The sequence below is a fragment of the Gymnoscopelus microlampas genome (assembly GCF_963454915.1).
Source record: "Gymnoscopelus microlampas genome assembly, chromosome: 15".
In the NCBI taxonomy this organism is placed as follows: Eukaryota; Metazoa; Chordata; class Actinopteri; order Myctophiformes; family Myctophidae; genus Gymnoscopelus; species Gymnoscopelus microlampas.
In genome coordinates this window covers 3,383,622-3,410,000 of record NC_139952.1, presented here as the reverse complement: position 1 = coordinate 3,410,000, position 26,379 = coordinate 3,383,622, and the positions used below count along the sequence as shown (strand labels likewise).

Genomic DNA, 26,379 nt, shown 5'->3' with positions numbered 1-26,379 from the left:
TTTATTCAGGACCTTCCGGTGGACGAATGGAAAGAAAACTCAGCCTGGAAATTTAAACAACAGTGTATTTGTAATTTCATAATTTTTTATACGATATGTAACATCATTGAAGTAATGAAAGCATGCAGCCAAACCACATCAACCAGCTGATCAGTCAGTCTATCAAATAAATACAAACAGCATAAAGACTCATACAGCCCGATTCAGAAACCATACAGTATTGAACTGCCAGGCCAATGAAACTGTCTCACATTTTGACCATTCTACGGGTGGACACTGATGAGAAAAAGCTGTGTGTGTGTGTGTGTATCTATGTATGTACAGTATGTATGTATGTATGTATGTATGTATGTATTAGGGGTGTGCCGATACACTAATTTCATGAAACGATACGATAATGGGCTCACGACATCGATACGATACGATATATGGCACTTTTTTATCATGAAAATATATGGGGGGGGGGGATGCAATATTTCTGTTTGGCATTATTCAGACATGCAAACTTGTAGCTTTTCAGCTACAATAGCCGTTTGGAATCCAAATAGGGCAATAGTGTGACACCTGACCCGAAACAAAAAAAAAACATTTTGTCACCCGTGTGTGCGTCCATGCCTGACAGTGAGGCAGTACTAACTCTATGTGAACTTTAAGTCAAGTCTGAGCTGAGGGTGGATATTAGTAGTGAGCCAGAGATCAGGTGTTCCAGTTTTACAATGAGCCCAATAGATGGTGCACATTAACCACATTAAATAAAGATACAAATAGGGTTTTCAAATGGTGTTTTGTTCACTTAATGGAGGAAATGTTTATCTGTCAAACACAGCGGTCAGACAGCTCTGAGACTTCATGCATGCACTCACCAGTGGGAGGAGTTTTAGTACAAATCTGTTGTTAGGGTTGGGGTTAGGGTTATCTGGCCATCACTGAAAACAAAGAACATAAATCAGTAATTATGTTGTACACAATTGTTAGAAGTGATCTTACTATTAATTCAATGCACGTACACATGTTTAATGTTTAATGTGCTGTGGCACATTTGTACACAATAACAGTTGATTTGTAGTAAACATACCAATCATCTATATCATGACCATATTTCAAAAGACTACTGTTAGTAGAAATAAACACTTAAATGACTTAAATCATTGTTCTTTATCAAAGGAACAGCCACAGTTTTACCAGACTATATTGTAAGTGTACAGTGACAGGCACATTCACACACCCCGAATGAAAACAAACGGTCAGTATGTGAATTATGTCTGTTTCTCTCACCAACAACCATCACATCATCCTGTACTAATAAAAAGTAATTTGGAGTAGCCTATTATCAAAGACAGGTTTTTGTAGGGCCTCACCTGCAGACTAAATTCGACAGGGCTCGAATTTACTACCAGTAAGACTCCCTAATCGGGAGATAAGCGACCGTAGGTCACATGTATACAGAAGAGGGCTGTAACGGCGATTGGTTCCTAGTTGTGTGGGCAATGGATAGTTTTGTTTGGTGGTGTAAATGTGGGGTTAGCTGTGACATGGTGGCGTTTATGTGGGCAGAAAACGTGTAATGTGTAGCTGTTGCAAATGGGTAACAGAGTGAATGCTGAGAAATACGACTGGCACAGATTTTGTTGTGGGGAGCACAGTGGGAGATTGATGAGAATGCAGACAGGCGTATTCATTTTGACGGCATTTTATGTGAGCTGCAGTGGCAGGGGGTCCTCCACTGGGGGCGCCACCACTTTTGCATCCGTTCTGGAGCACCAGGAGTGGGTGGTCCCCGGGAATGCCCCGTGAGCAGCCCCGTTGGGGTGGTCATTTGGTAATTTGTCCACATGTGCTCATTTTTTACACTTGGGGGTCCCCGAGGCAGCTGGGGGTCCCTGGAGCTCCGGGGGTCCTTGGAGGGTGTAGTTTGGCAGGTAAGGAGTGTGTGTGCAAAATGTGGCATGGATCGGGGCAATGGGTGCGGAGATATGAGCAGGGCAAAAGTGTGACGTGTGTGACGGAGTGACGGAGTGACGGACGGACACCTGGAGCAGCTTTCTGTAGTAAGTGCGACCTACGGTCGCAACTACACTACTGGGACACACAACTCCACAGTGTAACTTATATTTCTATTAAACACAACTCCACAGTATAACTTATATTTCTATTAAACACAACTCCACAGTATAACTTATATGTCTATTAAACACAACTCCACAGTATAACTTATATTTCTATTAAACACAACTCCACAGTATAACTTATATGTCTATTAAACACAACTCCACAGTATAACTTATATTTCTATTAAACACAACTGCAAGGCTGGAGCCTCGTTTTGCCCTTGAGGATTGATCATACTTTCATAGAGTTTTGTTATGCAATGCAATACATTTTATAACAAATACATTTTCAATTTTCAATTGTGATTATACTGTACAGTACATACTAAACGACTCTACTATGATGTATTACAGTAGCATAGCAAAGTGGTTCTCAACCTGTTCAGGCCGCAACCCCCCAAAATAATCAGATTTGAACTGGGACCCCCCCAACCTGACAACCACTTGGAATTGTAGGAGTTGAGGCATTACATTTAGTTTGACTCGGTTCCACAGATGAATATTGTGAAAATAGCAGATCTACAAGCTCACAGTGCCTGGCTTTGCGAGGCGTTGTGAGCTTGTAGATCAGCAAATTTCAAAATGTTTGCCCTTTTTCTTGTATTACAATTAGGCCAGTTTTCTTCTTCTTTTTTTATTTTTTTTTTACAAGTTTTGAATAGTTTGTTGATTACTTTTGATGCAGTAATGGTCTTTTTTAATTTAAAAAATAAATGATTAGTTATTAAAAGTCCTTAAATTGTCACTTTACTGTCATCTGGGGACAGCACACTCTTGTGCAGGACCCCTCCAGTGCCAATTTAAAAGTGTTAATATAACTCCAAGAGGGTACAAATCCCTTACGGTCCGTTTGGTTCCATGCACGAGTAGCAAAAACACCAAAACAGCTCTTTCAGTTTCATTCCCTCCTGACTGCCAGTAGGCAGTTACAGTAGTGAATAATGCCTCTCGCGCTCCGCGCAGGTCGAGTATTTATATAAACAAAGTCATGTGACGCGTAGGCTACCTGTGCGTCCGCCGTCCCGGCTACATAAGCACATGATAGCCTGCGCGCGGCCTCTTTGAACTTCTCGCTACCTGGCGTGCATCGCGGGTAGGTATTGCTCCGGAGAATCTGTGCATCGGTTCTTTGTTTTGCAGGTCCAAAGAGAGTAAGACACTACGTGTTGTTTGGTGAGTTGACATCCTGCCTGTGACTGTTGTCGAGAGCGCAATTTATTGCCCTCTTAAGGCTGTGGTTGTCAAACTAGGGTGCAATACGTTAGTCCGACAGCGCATTCCTCCGACAGCGCAGTGCTCCGACATTAAACAGTAAACCCGAACCAAACCCGCACCCTAACCCTAACCGCACGCGGATGCCACATAGTCGGAGAAAAGGTCTGTCGGATTAACGCATGCCTCCCGTCAAACTATCTCCTCCTCTCTTTCTTTATCTATCGGGAGGATTTTCGAGCGTGGCTCGTTCACCAGCTACACACACACTGTCTTACACAGAGTGTTGTGATAGTGATTCCTCCACACTGGGTGTTGATCGCGCGCTGTGGGCTGCCCACAGCACTCGCCTGATTTACCTAGCTATAATAGCTTGTTTGATTAATTAAAAGTTAAATTAATTAAAAAGTTAAATTAATTAAAAAAAATTAATTGATTAAAAATAATAATAATAATCAATTAATTAAGGGTACTGGAAGTTCCTGACGCGTACTGTGGCTGCACAGTTCTCGCTAGGATTGCCTGGTTAAACACCTGATTGACATTTAAGCTGTTCTAAACTGTTGAAGGTGAGTATCAAATCTGCTGGACGTTCTGGTTAGTATTCAGATTTCCTAGCCTGATAAGCTAACAGCAAGCTACTTTAGCCTGTCTGGTTAGCTACACGTGTGGTGTACAGCTCTCGCTGGTATTGCCTGGCTACACAACTGACTTGATATGGAGTGTTCGTCCTGCAAGGTTCACCTTCAGGTCGAGGACGGCCATGAATTGTGTCCATCATGCTTGGGTATCGGTCATCTTAAGGAAGCTCTGACTGACCAGGCATGCATGAATTGTAGCATCCTGCCACTCTCTGTGAGACAGGCCAGGCTGCGTGAGGTGGAGAACCTCCTGTACAAGGGGGGAGACCTTCCACCCTCTGGGGTCCCTTCCGGTGGGAGGGCAAAGCGCAAGCGCGGGTCTTGCGGTGACCCTGCCCCGAGGAAGTCGGCGGCAACTGGCACAGCTCCATATCGCCATGAGATGGACGATTTGCGAGCTGAAGTAGAACGCCTTAAGGCAATGGTGCAGCCACTGCCTCGCCTGCCTCCAGCACCTCCTCCACACCAGGCGGCCTGGGAATTGGAGGAAGACAATGCTGACGTCCTGTCAACTGCAGCTTCAGACTCTATGTTCCATGACGGGGGTTATAGCCCCAGGTACGACCCTTCCCCCGACCGGGGGTCTCATGGTACTCCCCAGCTTGGGAGTGTGCAGGCTGAGGATGGCTCAGAGACTTCCCGCAGGAGCTCGGGAAGCACTGAGCTGGGAGACGGGCCATGCACATTGCGTGCAACGCTGCGTGCTGCCCTGGCTAAGGTCGGTTTGGATGAGCCACCGGCCGCTCAGGTGGTGAGTAACCCGTTCTTCCGACGGGTGGCTGTGGCTCCACCCTTTGCTGTCCCACCCTCGCCTCACTACTTAAGTCAGCTGAAGCAGTGTTGGGCTGATCCAGGCGCACCTGCCCACCGAGGCAAGGATGCAAGAGCCCTGGCCTCCATGAGTGAGGCAGAAAAACATGGACTGGTTCACATACCTCCTGTGGACCAGTGCATTGCGGCGCTGGTTCTCCCTCCAGATGAGGCACTGAAGAACACAGCCCGCTGTCCCAGCTCGCAGTGCCGGGTCACTGATGGCCTCCTATCAAAGGCATATGATTCCGCTGCCTGCATGGCCCGTATGGGGAACTCTCTCTCTGTGCTCCTCCTCGCCCAGTCCAAGATTTTAGAGAGCGGGCAACCAGGGAGTGAGTTGGGCGACATTAACGATGTGGCTCTTGAGACCTTCGGCTTAATGTCAAGTGAACTTGGTCGTTTGATGTCCACCCTGGTCGTGACACGACGTCAGGTGTGGCTTGCTCAGGCGCCTATGTCTGACGAATGCAGAAAGGCGCTGCGGAAGCTCCCTGTTGTGCCGGGCCAGTTGTTTGGGCCAGAGGCAGACAAAGCACTGGAACGTAGGCAGCAGTCACGACAGGCTTCAGAAGCCTGGGATCAACGGGGTAGAGGCATGATGGCCCCCCCTGTTCGACCCTCTAAGCCACGTGGCGCGCGGGACCCGCAACGCTCAGGCTACTTGAATCCTCAGCCGCAGCCCTGGCAACGGGACCAGGCGGCTGCAGGCAGATGGCAACATCAGTCCAGAGGTGGGCGGCGCCCACCTCGCCAGCCCCAGCGTGGGCAATGGCATAACCAGCGCCCCCCCAAGCCCCCAAATAACCCTCCAGGCACAGCCTGAGGGTCGGGGGCCGGCGGCGGGAAGATTTTCACAGCAGCACCTGAATTATTGGGCAGACCATGCCAAGGATGCATGGGTCTTGACAACAATGTCTCAAGGTTACAGGTTGCAGTTCCGCCGCCGACCCCCACCACCTTCAGGGGTCAGGGTGACCTCGGTCACAGACCCCGTGAAGGCCCAGTGTTTGGCCCAAGAGGTGGCCAAGCTCTTGGACAAACGAGCCATAACAGTAGTTCACCAACGTTCACAGAACGAGGGGTTCTACTCAACTTACTTTCTCATCCCAAAGAAAGACGGGTCTCTCAGGCCTATACTAGACCTAAGAAGCACAATCGACGTCCTGCAGACGATCACACAGGGGGAGTGGTTCACCTCAATAGATCTCAAGGACGCGTATTTTCATGTGCCTATACACCCAGAGCACAGAAAATACCTCCGCTTTGCCTTTCAAGGCCAAGTCTACCAGTTTGCCGTTCTGCCGTTCGGCTTGTCTCTAGCTCCCCGCATCTTCACAAGGTGTATGAGGGCAGCCTTAACATCGCTATGCCTGTCAGGAGTGAAGATACTTCCCTACCTCGACGATTGGCTCATTTGCGCCCCCTCTTTCAGGGAGGCGGAACGGGTGACATCCAGGGTCCTCGCTCACATCGAGGCACTGGGCATGTCGGTGAACCTCGAGAAGAGCTCGTTGGTTCCGACACAACAGACCACCTTCATCGGCATGTCCCTAGCATCGGTATCGATGCAGGCGCGACCGACTACACAGAGGGTAGAAAAGATACACAACCTCCTGCGGTCTTTCCGCCTGGGGGCAATGTTGACTGTCATAACATGGCTCAGACTGCTTGGCATGCTGACCTCAGTCTCAGCGATCACTCCTCTTGGGCTGTTACACCTAGGCCCACTACAGAGGTGGTTCAATGGCCTTCGCATGGACCCCTGTCTACACAGGGGGGTCAAGGTCAGAGTCACTCGCAGGTGCCTTGGTTATCTCCGCCGGTGGCGGGACAATGCATTCCTGCTGCATGGGGTTCCTCTCGGCTCAGTCCCGGCGAGACGAGAGGTAGTGACAACAGATGCCTCGCCTCAAGGTTGGGGCGCGGTATGGCAGAAGAGGTCAGTCCAGGGGGTATGGTGCTCTCGGTGGAGAGGACGCCATATCAATGTGTTAGAACTCCGGACTGTTTCCTTGGCGCTGAAGCACTTCTTACCCTTTCTCAGGGGGAAGCATGTGCTCATTCGGACAGACAGCACCTCAGTGGTGTTTCATGTCAATCATCTAGGAGGGACCAGGTCTCTGGAGTCCCTGAGGGAAGCCCAGCGACTGGGGACATGGGCTTATCCTCTATTTCCCTCGATGAGGGCAATGCACCTGCCAGGCAGAGTAAACTTTGTGGCAGATTATCTGTCTCGTCAGAGACTGCCCTCTGGGGAGTGGAGATTGCACCCCCAGGTGGTGCAGCTGATTTGGGATCGGTACGGGGTAGCCCGTGTAGATCTGTTTGCCTCAGAGGGCACAACTCATTGTCCTCTGTGGTTCAGCCTGGCAGAGGCCAGTGCGCCGCTTGGGATGGACGCTCTCGCCAACATCTGGCCGAGAGCGCTCCTGTATGCGTTTCCTCCGATCCCCCTGTTGTTGCCGGTGCTTCACAGGGTGCGATTGTCAGATCACAGAGTTCTCATGGTGGCCCCCAAGTGGCCCTCGAGAGTGTGGTATTCAACGCTCCTCAGTCTATTGGACGGGGATCCTTGGCAGCTTCCAGTGAGGGAGAACCTCCTGTCCCAGCTTGACGGGAAGGTATGGCATCCATCACCGAGCCTCCTTCAGCTTTGGGTATGGCCATTGAGAGGGATCAGTCACTCTTGAGTGTGCTTAACCCATCGATATGTGAGACCTTGCGGAGTGCAAGAGCCCCTTCCACGAGGTTGGTGTACTCTAATTGCTGGGCTGCTTTCTCATCGTGGTGCAGCGACAGGGGTCTAGACCCAGTCTCTTGCCCTGTACAACATGTACTACATTATTTACAGTGTCTACTTGATGCCGGCCGTGCAGCCTCCACGTTGAGGGTACACACGGCCGCTATATCATTTAATCATAGCCATATTGATGGCAGGTCAGTTGGTGCGCATTACTGGGTGACACAGTTTCTGCGCGGTGCCAAGAGGTTACGCCCCCCTAGGGTGGGGCGTGCTGCAACTTGGGACCTACCTCTGGTCCTGCAGGCATTGAGCCGGGCGCCCTTTGAGCCTATGGCAGGGTCGTCCTTGAGCTCTTTATCCATTAAGACTGCGTTTCTGTTAGCAGTCACGACAGCTAAGCGTGTGAGTGAGCTCCACGCACTTTCTATTAGTCCAGTATGCCTTCATTGGAAGGCGAACGACTCTGGGGTTACACTTTGGCCGAATGTCTCATTCCTACCCAAGGTATTGCCCCCCAATCATACTAACCAGGCCATAGAGTTGGCGGCATTCCATCCTCCCCCGTTTACATCTGAGGTGGAGGAAAGGGCCCACTTACTGTGTCCAGTCCGTGCGTTACGACTATATATTCAGGCAACGCAGAGTATTAGACGCTCAGAGCAGCTATTTGTCTGCTACGGCAGAAAGAACAGGGGATGTGCACTGTCTAAACAGCGGCTATCCCACTGGGTAGTTGACGCAATTAAGAAGGCTTATGACGTAGCCGGTAAACCTGCCCCTTCAAATGTCATCTGCCATTCCACCAGGGGCGTAGCCACGTCCTGGGCGGCGATGAAGGGGGTGTCACTGACAGACGTCTGTGCGGCGGCATCTTGGGCAGCACCGTGCACCTTCTCGAGGTTTTATCGCCTTGACGTGGCCTCTGGATCCTCACTGGCGTCAGCGATCCTGCCGCTGGCTGCTACGGCAGACTAGGAGGTGGGTGCAATTCCTCGTGACACTTGTGGTATAAGTCATCCACTACTGTAACTGCCTACTGGCAGTCAGGAGGGAATGAAACAGAACGGAAGTTACGAATGTAACTATGGTTCTGTGAATTCCCGGATGACTGCCAGTAATACTGGTCACTCGGAATCTTTCAGGGCGAGAAGATTCTTAGAGGCCGCGCGCAGGCCATCATGTGCTTATGTAGCCGGGATGGCGGACGCACAGGTAGCCTACGCGTCACATGACTTTGTTTATATAAATACTCGACCTGCGCGGAGCGCAAGAGGCATTATTCACTACTGTAACTGCCTACTGGCAGTCATCCGGGAATTCACAGAACCATAGTTACATTCGTAACTTCCGTTTGTGTGTGTGCTGTCTGTCTTTCCCATGTTGTTGCTACAGAGTTTAATCCACAACATGCATTCATCCAGTGCTGTTTTGGGTTTAGGAAAAGGAATGAAAAATGCCCGATCCAAACGCTCTGGGTATCTAGTATCACTGTTACAGGTCCCCCACGTTTCACCATGGTCGTATCCCAGATAGCAAAATATGGGTGAATCAACGTTGAAAAATAGGCGGCCATAACGGTTGAATCAACGTTCGATCTCAACGTTGAAACTGTACTGAAATCGCAACCCTAATCTTTGTTGATTCAACGTTTGTGTTTCAACCACTAACTAACACTATATCAACGTTGATTCAACCATCATCCAAATGGTATTCTGCACGCTGATTTTATGTTGAATCAACGTTATGAATCAATATTGACTCAACCATCATCTAAATGGTATTCTGCATGCTGATTTTAGTTGATTTTATGTTGAATCAACGTTATGAATCAATATTGATTCAACCATCATCTAAATGGCAATCTGCATGCACATTTTAGTTGATTTAATGTTGAATCAACATTAGGAATCAACATTGATTCAACCATCATCTAAATGGTAATCTGCATGCACATCTTAGTTGATTTTATGTTGAATCAACATCAGGAATCGAACACTGATTTAATTTATAAATTGATTATACTGAATCATGTTAGGAATCAATATTGATCCTGATCATCCAACAACCTAATGGTAATCTGCATGTACATTTTAAATTATGTGTATGCTGATATACTGTAAGGCTACATCTTGTTCAAAATTACCTTACATTTCCCAAAATGTGAAAATATAAAAATAAAGACAGACAATATGATTTGAATCTTCACATTTATTGAACCAAGGCATTTAGACCTGCTTTGAACTGCTTTAAGCATTGTTTTTATGATTTAACAGATGAAATATATAACATATAGAAGATTGTAGATCTGCTATTTATGAAAGAAATCGTGAAAATGTCTGCAAGCATTTGGATATTTTGTAAGTGAATATATGCCACATGAGCACTTTACACCTATATAAAAATGCTATTTGAAAATAATTGATCTGCAAATTTAAATTACAAACCAAACCACCATTATTTACAAGCGATTCCACAAAAACAATACCCAACATGGCTTATAATGACCAAACGTGTACTAACTTTGCAGACTAAACCAACGGTCTGACAAAACACACTGACAAGTGCTCTAGTAATACAAATGGCGTAATTAATAAAGCCTAACGGGCCATCCACACCAAGCACTATATGTACACATTTTTAATTTATTTTATAGAATTTAGAGTAGCCAATGATTGTGAACCTCTTTTCGTCCACAAAGTCATTATGCTAATTAATTCCTCACACATTTCTGTGTTGCTACTGCAATTGTAGCCTAGTAGCCCCTCCATCCTTCTCCTCCTGTTCAACACAACTAAAGACGAACAGTATCTGTGTTGATGATGACAATATGAGTGATTTGCTGGAACTCTGGAAGACATGAGCAACTGCCCACTGAAATGATCATGTCTGCACTGTATTTAAACTAAATAATTCTACAACGATAGGATTGACAAAAGTGATATGCTTAGTGTGGACAGCCCCATTACAGTTTGAAAGAGTACATTATTTCACACATGAACAAGTGAACACTTGTCAATTTCAAAAAAGTGCCTTACTTTTACTTAATGGTATTACATTCAAAGTCTTAATAATTTGCAGCTCTAAAGTACTTAAAATGAATAAAAGTGGCTTCATTTAGAACTCCTATCACTTTACAACATTTTCTCATGCATGAGAAAAATAAAATGCATGTGTGACAGGGTCAAAGCAGGGGGGTGAAACCAAATTGTAACATTTTTTATTGATGATGAAAAACCTGTATTACGCACTTAAAAACATCATTCTCTTAACTATATTTCTGCACTGCATGTTTTATGGTTGACAATGTATTTCCCCCCGGTCCCCGAGCCACTTGACATTGGACTCCCCTATAGGCTGTGTGACATTGGCCTTGTGACAGCGGACGGCCAATGTCCCCAGGTCACGCTGGTGGCAGAGCGAATGAGGGCGGAGTAGGGTGTGGCCCACCTTATTCAAAAGTGAGCGCGAGCCACTTGGACAGCAGAGAGACAGGCATACAGGGCAGTGTGGAAGTGACAGCCAGAAGGGACGGTTGTGCACAGGAGGAGCAGACATACCACGGAGCAGAGGTGGGGAATACAGTGATCGCGGCACGTACCAAGCCACCAGCAGCGGACGGTGAGCAGACGGCGCAGTAGCAGCAGAGACGGGGAGGACAGACAGACGAACCAAGGAACGGAGGAGAGGTCCAGTGGCGATAACGTTGCGCGCTTCACACCCTCAAAGCCAGACGTACAGTCTGGCGGGCGAGTAAGTGTCCTTCTATGCAACGTTACCTTTATAAACCCACGGTCCTAAACCTCATATGTGAAATATACCTGAACAGATGAACTGGTTCTAGTTTCTATGATTGCAGGCAATACGCACGAAGACAAGAAGAGACAGTGATTCCTGGCCTAAACCCCCGCTCCAGTTAAACCCCATATAAGGACATTCCCACCTTTTGCATTGAACCGTGATGAGTATATGACATATAGCAATTGAATTGGCACTTGGCACTTTACTGCTTCAGTAATAGTTGGCACTTTAACGCTAAATTCATTATTTATTTGCTATAGTTTGCACAAGCCCTGTCTGTTTTTAGTGTTTGGTGATTGTCTGTATTCCTGTATTTTAGTTAGTTAGTGGGCGCATTAGGAGGTTGAGGTTTTAGAATTAGTGTTATATTTTGTTTATGCTTTTCAATATTTTATGGCTTATAGACGCCACTGTATTAGCTTAATAAAATAGATTACCTTTTTATACAAACCTGTTTCCGTCCAGCTTTCTCCAAGGGATATGTGTTGAAGTGTTGTTCTCATTTAAAAGTATTGTACTTACCTGGGTAAACTCGAACCTGTGAATAGCCTAAGAAAGAGTGTTACAGAGGACCCTACCTCTTAAATAAAAAGGTGGCGTAGTCTTGCAGTACCTAACAAACAGTATTATTCTCACAGTAATTACGCACCCCGCACTTTACCGTGCAACTGATATTTTATTGTTGTGAGTTTAATGTGTATTGTTATTTATTTATTATTGAGACAAAGTAAAGAGTGTCAGCATTCTAAAAAGAAGTGGCAAGTTACATGTGACAACCTGGCCACCGTCACATATTTGGCGTAGCGCGGCAGGACTGGGTAGAGAACAACACAAAATCCCTAAGAGAAACTGTATTGAAATTTTGCTGTTTTGCTGCTTTTTGTTTTGTTTTGTTTGGTTGAATCAAGAAAGTAATGATGATGATGCCAGTGTATCCAGGGGCACCGTGGCTACCTAAGTTTTCGGGCATAGAAGGTGAGGAGAAATACAGGGAATGGAGAGAACAGATTAAAGGATTATTGGGCACTCAGGATTTAACAGAGGAGAAAAAAGTTGCTTTTGTAGTACAGACCCTTACTGAGGAAGCTAAGCGACAAATTAGTGTAATTGACAAGGAAGATCGCAATACAGTGGCCAAAGTCTTTAAATGTTTAGACACGTTGTATAAAACATCTGTTTCTGCTTCCCAAGCTCGTGCCTTGTTCTATGGCTGTGCGCAACGCGCAGGCGAAAGTGTGCAGGCTCATATTTTGAGGCTTAGAGAGTTGTTCTGCGGGCTGCGGCGGCTCGACCCAGACACCGCTCCCTCCGATGCCATTCTGCGAGAGCAGTTACTTGTAGGACTGTCTGAAGGCCCTCTGGGTCAAGCCTTAAGAATATATGCCCGTCGAAACCCCACAGAAGACTTCGCCGCCCTAAAAAATGAGGCCTTCCTACTAGACACTGAACATAGAAGAGAAGGGACTGCTGAAATCTTGTGCCATGCTGTTAAACCTGTCTCTATCCCAACACCCTCACAGGAATCTGAATGGAGAGAGAAACTGAAACAGGAGATTATGGAAGACGTCAAATCGCAAATGCAGGGGTTTACGCAGGAGCTCATGAAAGAGATCAGACCGCTCCTTCGACCCAACACCACCGATACACGACCTCGCGGTTCGCCTCCATCTGAACGACGCCGGGAGCCGTACCAACGCAACGAGTGGGATGAGGGAGGTAGGCCGATCTGTAGGAGCTGTAGGCAGTCTGGGCACATTGCTCGCTTTTGTAAATCTGACCCCAATCATTTAAACTAGTACGCCCTGTCGCCGAGGTCCGGGAGACAGGGGTGCAGCGCGCACTCGCCAGATCAAGGGCTAATGAAGTGTTTATTGGGGACTGTCCGACTATTGGGATCACTATGGGAGGAGTCCACTTAAGGGGGTTACTGGATACTGGGTCACAAGTCACATTAATGCAGCAAAGCTTATTTGAGGAAAAATTCTCACACCTAACGTTGGGAAATGGGCCCCTTGTTTTTAAATTACGCGCCGCTAATGGTCTTGACTTACCGTACACTGGCTATGCCATATTGGACCTAGAGCTGGAGGGAATGAAGATCCCAGGGAGAGGAGTTGTAATCGTGAAAGATGAACATTGTACTCAACCGCTGATTATTGGGATGAATGTCGTGAACGCTGTATGGCATGCCCTCTTTAAATGGCCTGGGAGGCCTGTGTTTCCATGTCAGCAGGGAAGGACGCTGTGGAAGGACGCATTCGCCACCTGTAGGAGGGTGGAGGCAGTGACGAACGAAGATGGGTCCATCGGTTATGTGTGGCCGGTCGGCCGGCGGAAGATTCGAATCCCCGCGCAGAGTGAAGTGATGATCTGGGGCCGCGCTTGGAGAGGACCAAATGGAGCGGACTACGAGGCCTTGATGGAAGCCTTGCCGGATGGAAAAGATTTGGGAGTGGCCCGTGCCCTCGTCACGGTGCGCCACGGACGTGTTCCCATACGAGTGTGCAACCCACACGCATATAGTCTGGTCCTGGACCGCCACCAGAAGCTGGGGAGGCTGTACCCGGTGGAAGAAGCGGATGTCCGAGGCGGCAGGGACCTGAGCCTGTCCCTGGGGACCGACGGAGAGGTGGAAGTGGCCGTAATCAGTGTGGAAGATGATGGACCACTGAAGACCCTGCCCGAAGAGATGGAAGTGTTGACGGAGCGTGATGACCTGCCGGAGGCGCAGAAGAGAGAGTTACACGAGATGTTGTGTCGGTGGAAGAAGGTGTTCGCCATCCATGACGAGGATTTCGGACGGACGGACGTCGTGCAACACCAGATACCGACCGGAGACGCGGCACCCATACGAGAGCGACACCGGCCGTTGCCGCCCTCCATGTACCGGGAGATGAAGACCCTCCTGAATGAGATGCTGGAGAAGGGAGTCATCAAGGAGAGTTGCAGTCCGTGGGCGGCACCTATCGTACTGGTCAAGAAGAAAGATGGCAGTTGGAGGTTCTGCGTCGACTACAGGAAACTTAACGCCGTGACGCACAAGGACGCCTTCCCCCTACCCAGGATAGAAGAGACGCTCACCAGCCTGACGAAGGCGCAATGGTTCTCCACGTTAGACCTGGCCAGCGGGTATTGGCAAGTAGGAATGGATCCCCGGGACCGGGAGAAGACCGCCTTTACGACCCCGCTGGGCCTGTTCGAGTTTCAACGCATGCCGTTCGGGCTTTGTAATGCGCCCGCGACGTTCCAGAGGCTGATGCAGCAGTGTCTGAGTGGTCAGGTGACAGAATCCTTGCTGGTATATCTTGATGACATTATAGTATATTCACCTGACTTCTCCTCTCATCTACAGCACCTCGAGCTCGTCTTCCAACGCCTGTGGAGACATGGACTGAAGCTGCGGTTAGACAAATGCAAACTTCTGCGGAGGGAAGTGCAATTTCTGGGCCATGTCGTGGACAAAGAGGGAGTGCGGCCCGATCCGGAGAAAGTGGTGGCAGTGCGGGACTGGACACCACCCTCAACGGTCCGCGAGGTCCGCGCGTTTCTAGGTCTAGCGGGTTACTATAGGCGTTTCGTGTCCTCTTTTGCTGCTATAGCACGACCCTTAAACAACTTATTGATAGGAATCCCAAATGACGTAAAATCCCACCAGTGTAAAGTCGAGTGGACTTCGGAGTGCCAGCGGGCGTTTGATGCGTTAAAGAGTGCCCTCACACAAGCCCCGGTGTTAGCGTATGCGGATTATACACAGCCTTTTGTGGTTTACACTGATGCGAGTGGCCGTGGGTTGGGAGCGGTTCTAGCCCAGGTCCAAGACGGTCACGAACGTGTAATAGCTTATGCAAGCCGCAGTCTCCACCCGACCGAGCAGAATGACGCAAATTATAGCTCGTTCAAATTGGAGCTTTTGGCCCTTAAATGGGCCGTGACCGAGAAGTTTAAAGATTATCTCACTGGCGCTCGATTCACAATATTCACGGACAATAACCCTGTTGCGCATCTCCAAACGGCTAGATTGGGAGCTGTGGAACAACGGTGGGCTGCTCAACTTGCGTCGTTTACTTTCGACATCAAGTATCGACCGGGCAAAAACAACGCCAACGCTGATGCCCTATCGCGGTTCCCAGTGCAGCCTGTAGATGTGGCGGCTGTACAATCGACGCCAGCAGCCCGGGAGGATGAGTGGAGAGAGACGCAGGATCGGGATCCAGATGTGCAGGTGGTGAAGAGGTGCGTGGAACGGGGGAGAGCCCCTAATATGGTGGAGAGGAAGAATTGGACTCGGGGAGCGCGGCAACTGTTACGCCAGTGGAACAAACTGATTATACGAAATCATGTGTTATATAGGAAGGTGACCGATCCTTATACCAAAGAACAATACTCACAGATCATTTGTCCAGGTTCACGCAGAGAGGAGGTATGGAGAGGAATCCACACGGCCGCGGCGCATGCTGGGTTGGAGAGGACCTTGGCCCAGCTGCGACGTCGGTTCTATTGGCCAGGCATGGAGGGAGCGGTGCGTCAGTTACAACAGGGTTGTGTCGCCTGCAGCCTGCAGAGGAACAGGTCAGAGCCTCGGGCCCCCTTACAACCCTTTGAAGTCTCATATCCACTAGAAGTAATAGCCATTGATTTCCTCACATTAGGTAGGCCTGCTGATGCGTGGCAAAACATTCTGGTAGCTACTGACTTATTCACCCGTTATAGTTGGGCTATTGCCACCCGAGACCAGACTGCGCACACCACTGTCCGTGCGTTATGGACGCATATTATCCAGCCGTTCGGCTGTCCGGCCCGGTTCCACTCAGATCGAGGCCCCAACTTCGAGTCCGAGTTAATGCACCATTTATGTCAGACTTATGGTATTGCAAAAAGTCGCACCACTCCGTACCACCCGGCTGGGAACGGTGGAGTGGAACGATTTAATCAGACATTACTGAACATGTTGCGATCACTAGACACTGATAAACAAGGAAGATGGAATGAGCACTTACCCGAGTTAGTTCATGCTTATAACAACACGATCCATAGTGCTACGGGTTATGCCCCCGCCTACTTAATGTTTGGCCGACATTTGAGGCGCCCTATAGATGTCCAGTTAGGAGTGCAGTCAGCGCAAGAGCGCATGGGAGTGGGTGGCTGGGTACAGGACCACCAACAGAGAATGGCGACAGCTTATAGGACCGCAGGGGAGAGGATGGGAGAAACGGCCAAGAGGAGAAAGCAGGTTTATGACCGTAGGGCCGGTATTACACCCCTATTACCAGGAGAGAGAGTGTGGATTCGAAATAGGAAGAGAGATGGCCAGGGGAAATTGAGTACGTGGTGGGACCCCGAGCCTTACGCAGTGATGGAACAGGTGGGAGCTACGGGGTTGGTGTACCGAGTCAGACCCGAGAAGGGGGGGCGAGAAAAGACCATACATAGAAATGCGTTGAAAGTGTGTGTAGCCCCCAGGTCGCCCCACGAGGACCCCCCAGCTGTAGTGCAGCCCGAGCAGGTAGAAGCAACAACGCCGCAGTATTATGGGTTTCTCTCCGTCCCGAGAGCACCAGATGAGCCACGGCGCTCGGGAAGAGCAAATATAGGCCAGCCACCCCAGAGGTATGGACATGATTAGGGACAGTTGCAGGGACTGGCAACGGAAAAGTGGGGGGGGATGTGACAGGGTCAAAGCAGGGGGGTGAAACCAAATTGTAACATTTTTTATTGATGATGAAAAACCTGTATTACGCACTTAAAAACATCATTCTCTTAACTATATTTCTGCACTGCATGTTTTATGGTTGACAATGTATTTCCCCCCGGTCCCCGAGCCACTTGACATTGGACTCCCCTATAGGCTGTGTGACATTGGCCTTGTGACAGCGGACGGCCAATGTCCCCAGGTCACGCTGGTGGCAGAGCGAATGAGGGCGGAGTAGGGTGTGGCCCACCTTATTCAAAAGTGAGCGCGAGCCACTTGGACAGCAGAGAGACAGGCATACAGGGCAGTGTGGAAGTGACAGCCAGAAGGGACGGTTGTGCACAGGAGGAGCAGACATACCACGGAGCAGAGGTGGGGAATACAGTGATCGCGGCACGTACCAAGCCACCAGCAGCGGACGGTGAGCAGACGGCGCAGTAGCAGCAGAGACGGGGAGGACAGACAGACGAACCAAGGAACGGAGGAGAGGTCCAGTGGCGATAACGTTGCGCGCTTCACACCCTCAAAGCCAGACGTACAGTCTGGCGGGCGAGTAAGTGTCCTTCTATGCAACGTTACCTTTATAAACCCACGGTCCTAAACCTCATATGTGAAATATACCTGAACAGATGAACTGGTTCTAGTTTCTATGATTGCAGGCAATACGCACGAAGACAAGAAGAGACAGTGATTCCTGGCCTAAACCCCCGCTCCAGTTAAACCCCATATAAGGACATTCCCACCTTTTGCATTGAACCGTGATGAGTATATGACATATAGCAATTGAATTGGCACTTGGCACTTTACTGCTTCAGTAATAGTTGGCACTTTAACGCTAAATTCATTATTTATTTGCTATAGTTTGCACAAGCCCTGTCTGTTTTTAGTGTTTGGTGATTGTCTGTATTCCTGTATTTTAGTTAGTTAGTGGGCGCATTAGGAGGTTGAGGTTTTAGAATTAGTGTTATATTTTGTTTATGCTTTTCAATATTTTATGGCTTATAGACGCCACTGTATTAGCTTAATAAAATAGATTACCTTTTTATACAAACCTGTTTCCGTCCAGCTTTCTCCAAGGGATATGTGTTGAAGTGTTGTTCTCATTTAAAAGTATTGTACTTACCTGGGTAAACTCGAACCTGTGAATAGCCTAAGAAAGAGTGTTACAGAGGACCCTACCTCTTAAATAAAAAGGTGGCGTAGTCTTGCAGTACCTAACAAACAGTATTATTCTCACAGTAATTACGCACCCCGCACTTTACCGTGCAACTGATATTTTATTGTTGTGAGTTTAATGTGTATTGTTATTTATTTATTATTGAGACAAAGTAAAGAGTGTCAGCATTCTAAAAAGAAGTGGCAAGTTACATGTGACAACCTGGCCACCGTCACACATGCATTTTAGTCTACTGTCACAAAGGAGGGCTGAGGACAACCTGCCTACCAGTTATCCACTATACAATCTTTCTAAAATGACAGGAGGTTTTTAAGACTTTGCAGTTTGGGGGGTAGTTTTTTCCTTTCCCAAGCCAAGCATCACTCTTTGAATAAAGTTCAATATGTTCTTCATATCATTAGGGTACTTCAAATTGAGTGCATACGTCAGGCTAGACAGCAGGCACGGTGCTTGAGGGAGGTTATGGAAATTATCCATCACAATACCTCCTTCAAGGATGATGGCTGTTGACACTGGCTGAAGGTCGACACCATCTGAGGGAGGTGAATCTTCACTGCTCACAGTCAGCAATCCGACCGATACCTCTGACCAGGCGTCTTCACTTTCGCTGTCACAATCCTGTACAGAACCAAACAAAAACAACATTACAACAGGGAAATGTAGACACTTCACACACATCTGCATTGAGAAGTTTTATCAACATTGGTTGGCCTACTGTTTTTGACAGTATATTACTCATGGTAAACAGCACAGTAAAATATGTATCTGAAAACATTTTAGGCTAGAAATAAGCAACTTGGTAACAAACATTCTGCATAGTGGCCATCTCTCTCTCCCTTGAGCAACGTGTGAGTGCAGGCTACAAACACTTACACTGCACACCATGTGAGTGAGATTCCACCGTGCTATAGCCTGAAGGGATTGAACCTTGTGATTGGTTTGCAAGGCCGTTTCAGACTGAAACTTCAAAATAAAATTAACGAAAATGTAATTTCACTGGACCTTTAAGGTGTAACTATGAGAACTTACCAAGACAGTGGTGTAGAAACTGCTGTGGTCATCTCCAAGCAGAAGAAGGAGGCCTCGGAGAACAAGCCTACCCAGCGCGGTCACGTCGGGTTTCTACAAGTGGATAATGAACAAATAAAGTTCAAGATCTGACCATCACAAGTTACAGTACAGTTACAGCATGAAACACCACAATATATGTTTGATGAACAGTTGCAGAGAACAGTTGCTGATTGGAGATGTGATTTAAAAATAGTACAATCCACAGCATTTAGTTATCAACAACGATCAATAGTTAGCAATACTTTAACACTCTGTAATACAGCCGGGAAGCATAAGTACTATTTGGGGTAATAGGTTGTACATAAACTTAGTCATGATAATTACAAATATAAGAAGCATGTTGTAGACTTACCCATCAATTTGCTGCACAATTCCGGATAATTTATCTCTAATGGCACCTTTCTTGGACTTTAAGATAGTGACCAATTGTGGCGTATAGCGATCCAGAGCATCAAAGAAGTCTGTCTCTAGGTGTGTGGTGGCGATCCTGTTAAACTCAGCATAAGCCTACAACACAGCAAACCACAGAACAAAATACAGTGACTAAATACATTTGAAAAAGTGTGTAAATTAGGAAAACATTTGGTTAATTGTCATACAAATAATTATGATCAACAATGTAACCGTTTTGGCATTAAACATTGGACGAATTACATTTCGGTTCCGACTTTTAGGCTTTGTAAACAAAAAAGAAATGACTGACAATGACCGGGGCCAATAATACCATTATGTACTATGGCCAGAACAGGCCAGGCATTTAAAAATGTTGAAAAATAGTGAGAGTAGCCGACCTACATGTTCACAACACATCACTTTGCGAGATGTTGCGAGCTTGTAGATCTGCTATTTTCACTATTCTTCAATAGATAAATGTATACAGATGAACGCTTTTTCTCATAACTGTGATCAGACAATTACCTATATTAAAATTGGCTTACAGGAGATCCCCCATGCCACGCTCATGTCACCATGAGTCAGCCATAACAGGGCAGGGGTCTTCAACAGGGGGTCTGGGACTCCTAGGGGGTCTTCAGAGTTGCTACAGGGGGTCGGCCAAATCTCTGTGATAAGATCATTGTTTCTTTATACAAACCACTTGAACAATAGCATCCCTATTCTACGGACAACTTTAGCCGAAAATGGCCGATCTACAAGCTCACAACGCCTCGCAGCGCGAGGCGTTGCGAGCTTGTAGATCGGCTATTTTCGGCAAAGAGGGGAAAAAGAGCAGACCAAGTACAGAGTGAAAGTTTACTAAGTATTGACGGTTTAAGTCGTTAAATGTCTGACAATACACATTAACATGAATCCAACATCTATGAAAAGCTTTAATCTGCAACACAATTTTATGTAATATATAGTGGGGGTCCCTTCTTCATCTCTTTCTCAGTTAGGGGGTCCTTGGCCTGAAAAGGTTTAAGACCCCTGATATAAGGAGTTCCAAATGCAGCTACGCCCAATTATGGAGTGTCTAACCTCAATGTGTCATCATGGAATCAGCAAACAAATTAGTCAGCTCCATATATACACCTCTTGTGTAATGGTCTCCATCACCTTACATCCTGGGTTCCAAACTGCATACAGCACCAGACATTCCTCTAAAGCATATTTTCATATGTCGCCCTGATAGTTCAATTGGACAGTTAATTCCCAACTAAACTTATGTTGCTCTGTTATTCGTGGGTAAAAAGGTGCTAACCTGTTCCCGGATGTCCTTGTAGACAGATGAAGATGGGCACAGTGCGTGTTGGCAGGAAGGTAGCTGAGGGGATTCTGGTCAGGGCCCAGGCTGACTCAAACTGCATGTGTTGTGCACCTATGCAAACACAGAGGAGTGATTTTACACCAATGTCACATGGTCAGAATACAAGTTTTATCTGAACGCCAAGTGCTCAGTCACAGGCTGACCCGGTCAGAGAATGCTTTTCATGTCAGCTGATAGAAAACCACCCAGATATCATTATGTGAAACCCCAAAGTTGTGCCGAGGGTAACCGCCTTGGGGTCTAAGCGCTCTGCCCTTCAGAATCTCTATGACCAGAGGACAGTGAAGAAAGCAGGAAAGAATCCAAGAGACCCAACTCATAACCTCAGCACCTGCTAAGAAACATAGTTACAGTTCATTATTGTTTACTTAACCATTATGTTAAATGAAACCCCCACCTGAAGTGTGCAGTTCTTCCTCTTGAGGAATCCCACAAATCAAATTCTCCACACCAGGTGGAGAGATTAGGAGATCGAAGGATTGGGTCTACACAGAAGAGAACATAACATTATATAAACAATTGTAAAATGAGAAAATTAAAATAAAATCACTTATGAGTCTACTTATAAGAGTGTATGCAAGCAGTAGGGTATTGTAGATAAGCTCTTTGATAAACACACCATTGTGTGACAACAGTTTGAGAAAAAAGGAGTGGACCAAGTAGAACCCTGTGGACTCCTGTCTACAAAGTATATATTGTAGGGTCTAGGTGGTTAAACATAAACTTGTAGTGCATTGCAGAGTATCAGTCAAATATAGTATCATTCAAATAGGCAAAACTGCAATAACAAAATAATGTATTACCATGCCAGGATTGTCTACAAGCCTAGGGAACTATACGCCAATATTTCCGGTAGGCCTTTAGTTCCATTGCTGCGAATCCACTTGCCTCCATGTAGAGATGTTTGATTCATGTAGTCCTCAACCTGGGACACTGGACACCTATTGACCTTCATCCATTCAACCATTTCAATAAGTTTTTCAGGAGGCACATCAGATTCTGTTGAATGATAAGTACAGATTCATTATAGCTGATTTCAAGTATTTGAGGTTCTGGCCTACTTGGAGTGTGTGAAAAGTCGCCAATCGGTCCAGCGGTGCCTGAGACTAGTTTTTAGAAGATGATGGACAGAAGAGTCATGGGACCGCAAATATAATCCCTTGCATCTGTCCAATCTAGCCTGGTGGGGATAATTAACATTGGTTATTAGTATTACCTGGTGTACTAGGGACGGTCTGTTCCTCTGGTTCTTGGTGGTGTGGTCGTTTCAGCCTTCTCATGCGCTTCCTGGTGTTCCTCAATCGCTCCTCCAGGAAGTCTGTAGCAGGTTTTTTTCCCCGGCCAGGTGTGTACCAAGCTGCCTGTAAAAGAGACAATTAGGTTCAGCTTAAATTTGCCTGGCGTAAACCATGAAGATGGTTACATGGGATTTTAAGGAGCAATCCAAAAATGTGCGTGTGACTGTGCACTAGGAAAAACTTTGAGCACATTTCTTTTAGGTGTGTGTGTGTGTATGGAGTGTTCTCCTTTTTGTGTTGATTGATTGATGACTTACATAGCCACTGCCAACTGTAGTACCATCCAAATTAAGGCAAGGGCTTTCTTGGTGACGGCCTGTTAAATAGATGGTAGAAGTTTGTCAAAGAACGATGAAATGAGACAGTAATCATTGTTACAAATATATGACGATTCAAATCCCTGAATTGAACACTGAATGGTTATGCGCTTTTTAAGTGCATTCGATTCTGTGTCATTTTTAGATTTGACCTAAAAAGCATTATTTTACACTTTGGCTACTCAAAAACAGCAGATATACAAGCTCATAGCGTGGCACCGAGTGCTGCGCTACGAGCTTGTAGATCTGTTATTTTAGAAAAATCTTGAAAATGTGTGCAAATCTTTGAATTTTTAATGAACATTTGTAACTCAAATCTTTGTTTCTGGGGGTCCCTAGAACAAAATATTTTGAGATGAGGGTCTGTGGCCAAATACATATACATTTTGGGGTCCTTGACATGAAAAAGTTTGAGAACCACTGACATAATAACACAAGTTAAAAACAAATAAATTTAGAAGACATTTTGTAGAATCGGCCTCAGGTCTTAATGGGTTAATTGAAGGTGTGTGATAACCAGTTCTTCTGATGAACTTGGCAAAGTGTTTCACAATGCATACTGATTAATGAACTCATGTTATACAAATGAAATCAGTGGTTCTCAAACATGTTCATGTCAAGGACCCCCTAATTAGTATGTACTTGGCTAAGGACTCAAGATTTACAAAAGTGTTTCAAAAATATTCCACAAATGTTGTTTATACTGTTTTTTAATAGCTGATCTACACCCTCACAACGCATCACCATGCACTGTGAGCTTGTGGATCTGCCATTTTCAAATAGGCAATTTATAGGGTTTAAGTGGTTAAACTGAGTTTCATGCTATATAATCTCATTTAGCTGGGAACCACATGGAAACCCCCCAATGACCCCTGAGGGTCCCTGGAGCCCACTTTGATGATAAACATTACCTGCTTTTGTTAGCTACTGTCTGCAAAACTAAACTTAAGTTAAAAAACGGATTACCAAATTTGTCTGCACACTAAAATCCTCAATGTTAATTTATTCTCCTTAAGGATACATTGGTACCATTTGTACTCTCTGTCTCTTAATTAAATTATTTTACTTTTTACTGTAGGTTAAAAACAAGATTCATATATAAAATAATAATTACAGTCAAAACAAATGTGGCCTCACCAAAGGGATATGTGGCCAACATTAGCTCTCTTTTAAGAGCTAATGTTACAACTAACAAGTTGAATCATATTTTAACGTTTTAGGATGCCTGGTCGCATTGTAACATCATACATTTATATTAAATGGTGCAAACACATTGCTTTCTATGTAAACGCGGTTGATAAACCGTTAGTCCTGAAACATGATCATATCATGACGTTTTCTACATTTACAACCCATACATAAACGTTCAGATTTCAAATATAAAGCACTTAGCCCAGGGCCAAGGATGTTACAATTTGAATCGGGAGGGTCTAAGTATCCGTACCTCCTGTATTGTTCAATAAAAGTAATTTTAATCCGATCGGTGGCCATTTTCTCCGAGTTTTCTGTATGCTTTAAACTACGCGACCGTCGGTTGGGAGGTGTATTACATTATACACATGCATTACAACTATGAGAAAATGGCCACCGATCGGATTAAAATATCTTTTATTCAACAATACGGAAGATGCGGGTACTTAGACACACCCGATTAAAATTGTAACATTCGTGGCCGTGGGGTAAGCACTTTATAGTTGAAGTATGAATATTTATGTTGATGTACGGGTTGAAAGTGCAAAAAACAGGTTGAAATTCCGGCTATGAGGCTCGTGAAAGGACGAGCGTTGTGTGAACCATGGCTAAAACTCGGTCGTGCACGGTTACATGAACGTGTTAGTTCATGTAACCGTGTACGACCGTGTTTGGATAACATTTTAATTCCATAAACTAATTAAACTTACCTGTTATCTAGTACAGTAAACACGAAAGCACCCCGGTTTGAAAAAGAAATCTCTCAGCCAACAGCCGTTTCCTCTGCCTTCCGGTGTGATTTCAAAACTAACAAGCTCCGCCTTCAGTGTTGCCATATCCGCTTATTATAAGCGACTTTGGGCTTCTTTTTCTGTGAAGTTTTTTGGGCTTGCTTCCTTACTGTCGTTTAAACCAGTGGTGGTTCTCAAACATTTTCATGTCAAGGACCCCCAGATTAATATGTAGGCTATTATCCAATCAACGGACCCCCATCTGAACACATGTTATGCCAGGGGGGACCCCCAATACAAGATTCGTATTAAAATGTTTCAAAAATATTCCTAATTTTTCACATTTTCTTCCAGATAAGAGTTTTGTTTTAAAATAGCAGATCTACAAGCTCACAGCGCGTCGCATCGCAACCCGTTGTGAGCTTGTAGATTGGCTATTTTCAATTAGTCATAGTTGCTTCTTTTGGGCTAATTTCCATAGACCTGGTTGCTTATTTCTATCGCAAAATCTGGCAACACTGTCCGCCTTGTGCATGAAGGATGTCTGCGGTTCTCAACCTGTGGGTCGAGACCCTGACAATTTAAGTAATAATTTTAATACCTTAGAAAATAAATGAAAACAAATCAAAGAAAAAGACTGTAATACAAGTAATCAACAAACTATACTATAAACTGGTCAAACATTGGCCAAATTGTCAAATAATATAAGAAAGAGAGAAAAAAAGAAAATAGCCGATCTGCAATAAGAAGTTATAGATTTTTGAAATAGTTCAAAGTTTAGCTTTTCTCACATTTTTCTAAAATATTTTGTTTTAATTAAAAAACATGTTTTCAGACTCAGAAGAGGACGCTGAATTGAATGGGCTAGGTTTTGATTTTGTATGACCCTTAAAAAGTGGCTTAAACAAGCGTTAAAGTTTCATAAACTTGAAGCTTTTTTCACAAACATATTATTATTATCATTATTTTATTTTGACCCTTCAACCCTCTTATTTAGATGATTTAGAGTTGAATGGTAGGTTAAACAATAGTCTAGAATTGTTTAATAAGAAGTTAAAGATTTTTGAAATAGTTCAAAGTCTAGCTTTTCTCACATTTTTTTTAAAATATTTTATTTTTAAATTAAAAAAAACTTTTTCAGACTTAGAAAAGGACGCTGAATCGAATGGGATAGGTCTCGATTTTCTATGACCTTGAGAAATACAAAAGCTCACCAAAAAGATTGGACGTTGACTTTTGAATAAAAAACAGATTTTGTTGAGCACAAAATCTGGAACTAATCGCTCCAGATATTTTTTAAAAATCTAAAACTTCTCTCCATCCATATTGAGAGTAAGCCAGATTTTTTGGCACCAGCCTTGATTTTTTTAGACACTGATAAAGCTCAAAGTTCAGCGAAAAGACTGCAAAGGTCAACCCTCGTTACATTTTTAGAAATTGTATTTTTCTTCGATACTCTGGCTTTAGACTAATGTGATGACGCTGATTCCAAATATGTAAGTTATATTTTTCTCGGAAAACAGGAAGTGCCTCAAAAGGCCACTTTCTGGTTGGTTTTAGGGTGTTCCAGGCCCGTGATAACCCCGATATATTTTTTTTCCAAATCTACATGTAAAATAATGCTAAAATTTGAAATCATCAAACCCTCATATCAAATCATGATTTAATTATCCCTTAATTGGCTATGGTTACGGCTTCGCTATCTCGCTCAATATCTCGAATACGATAAGGACTTAGGGTCCACTTTTTGGATATGTTGTAGAGCTGGCTGAGACGCACGTGTGGATGTCTTGTTTGTCCCAGTACGGCACATTTTTTTTTCTGA

The 26,379-nt window shown here is 45.5% G+C and overlaps 2 protein-coding genes across 6 annotated transcripts in view; both read right to left on the bottom strand.

Annotated features, from left to right (window-relative positions):
* Positions 1-26,379, bottom strand: part of LOC311062285 (protein NLRC3-like) — a 63,795-nt gene that overhangs the window by 33,143 nt on the left and 4,273 nt on the right. The window contains exons 2-3 of the mRNA XM_084081197.1: positions 864-926; positions 1-44 (exon numbers count right to left, since the gene is read on the bottom strand). The exon at positions 1-44 is cut by the window's left edge and continues 46 nt beyond it. The gene's annotated coding sequence lies outside the window, so the exon portion shown is untranslated. The remainder of the gene's footprint in view (positions 45-863; positions 927-26,379) is intronic.
* LOC311061516 (uncharacterized protein) lies at positions 18,407-25,539 on the bottom strand. Of its 5 annotated transcripts, none has more exons than XR_014602401.1 (10): positions 24,534-25,539; positions 22,573-22,631; positions 22,234-22,378; positions 21,821-22,016; positions 21,415-21,502; positions 20,952-21,068; positions 20,171-20,311; positions 19,605-19,759; positions 19,211-19,303; positions 18,407-18,799 (listed from the first exon to the last, which is right to left on the bottom strand). XR_014602401.1 is itself a non-coding variant. In XM_084080175.1 (10 exons), exons 4-7 carry the CDS (start codon positions 21,909-21,911, stop codon positions 20,171-20,173), a joined length of 354 nt encoding a protein of 117 aa, XP_083936301.1. In that variant the 5' UTR covers positions 21,912-22,016; positions 22,234-22,378; positions 22,573-22,631; positions 24,534-25,539; the 3' UTR covers positions 18,407-18,799; positions 19,211-19,303; positions 19,605-19,759. The 5 variants fall into 5 exon arrangements, 4 of the variants coding, with proteins under 4 accessions (XP_083936301.1, XP_083936303.1, XP_083936304.1 ...); XM_084080175.1 differs by having other exon boundaries at positions 20,171-20,313; positions 21,906-22,016; XM_084080177.1 differs by having other exon boundaries at positions 20,191-20,313; positions 21,906-22,016.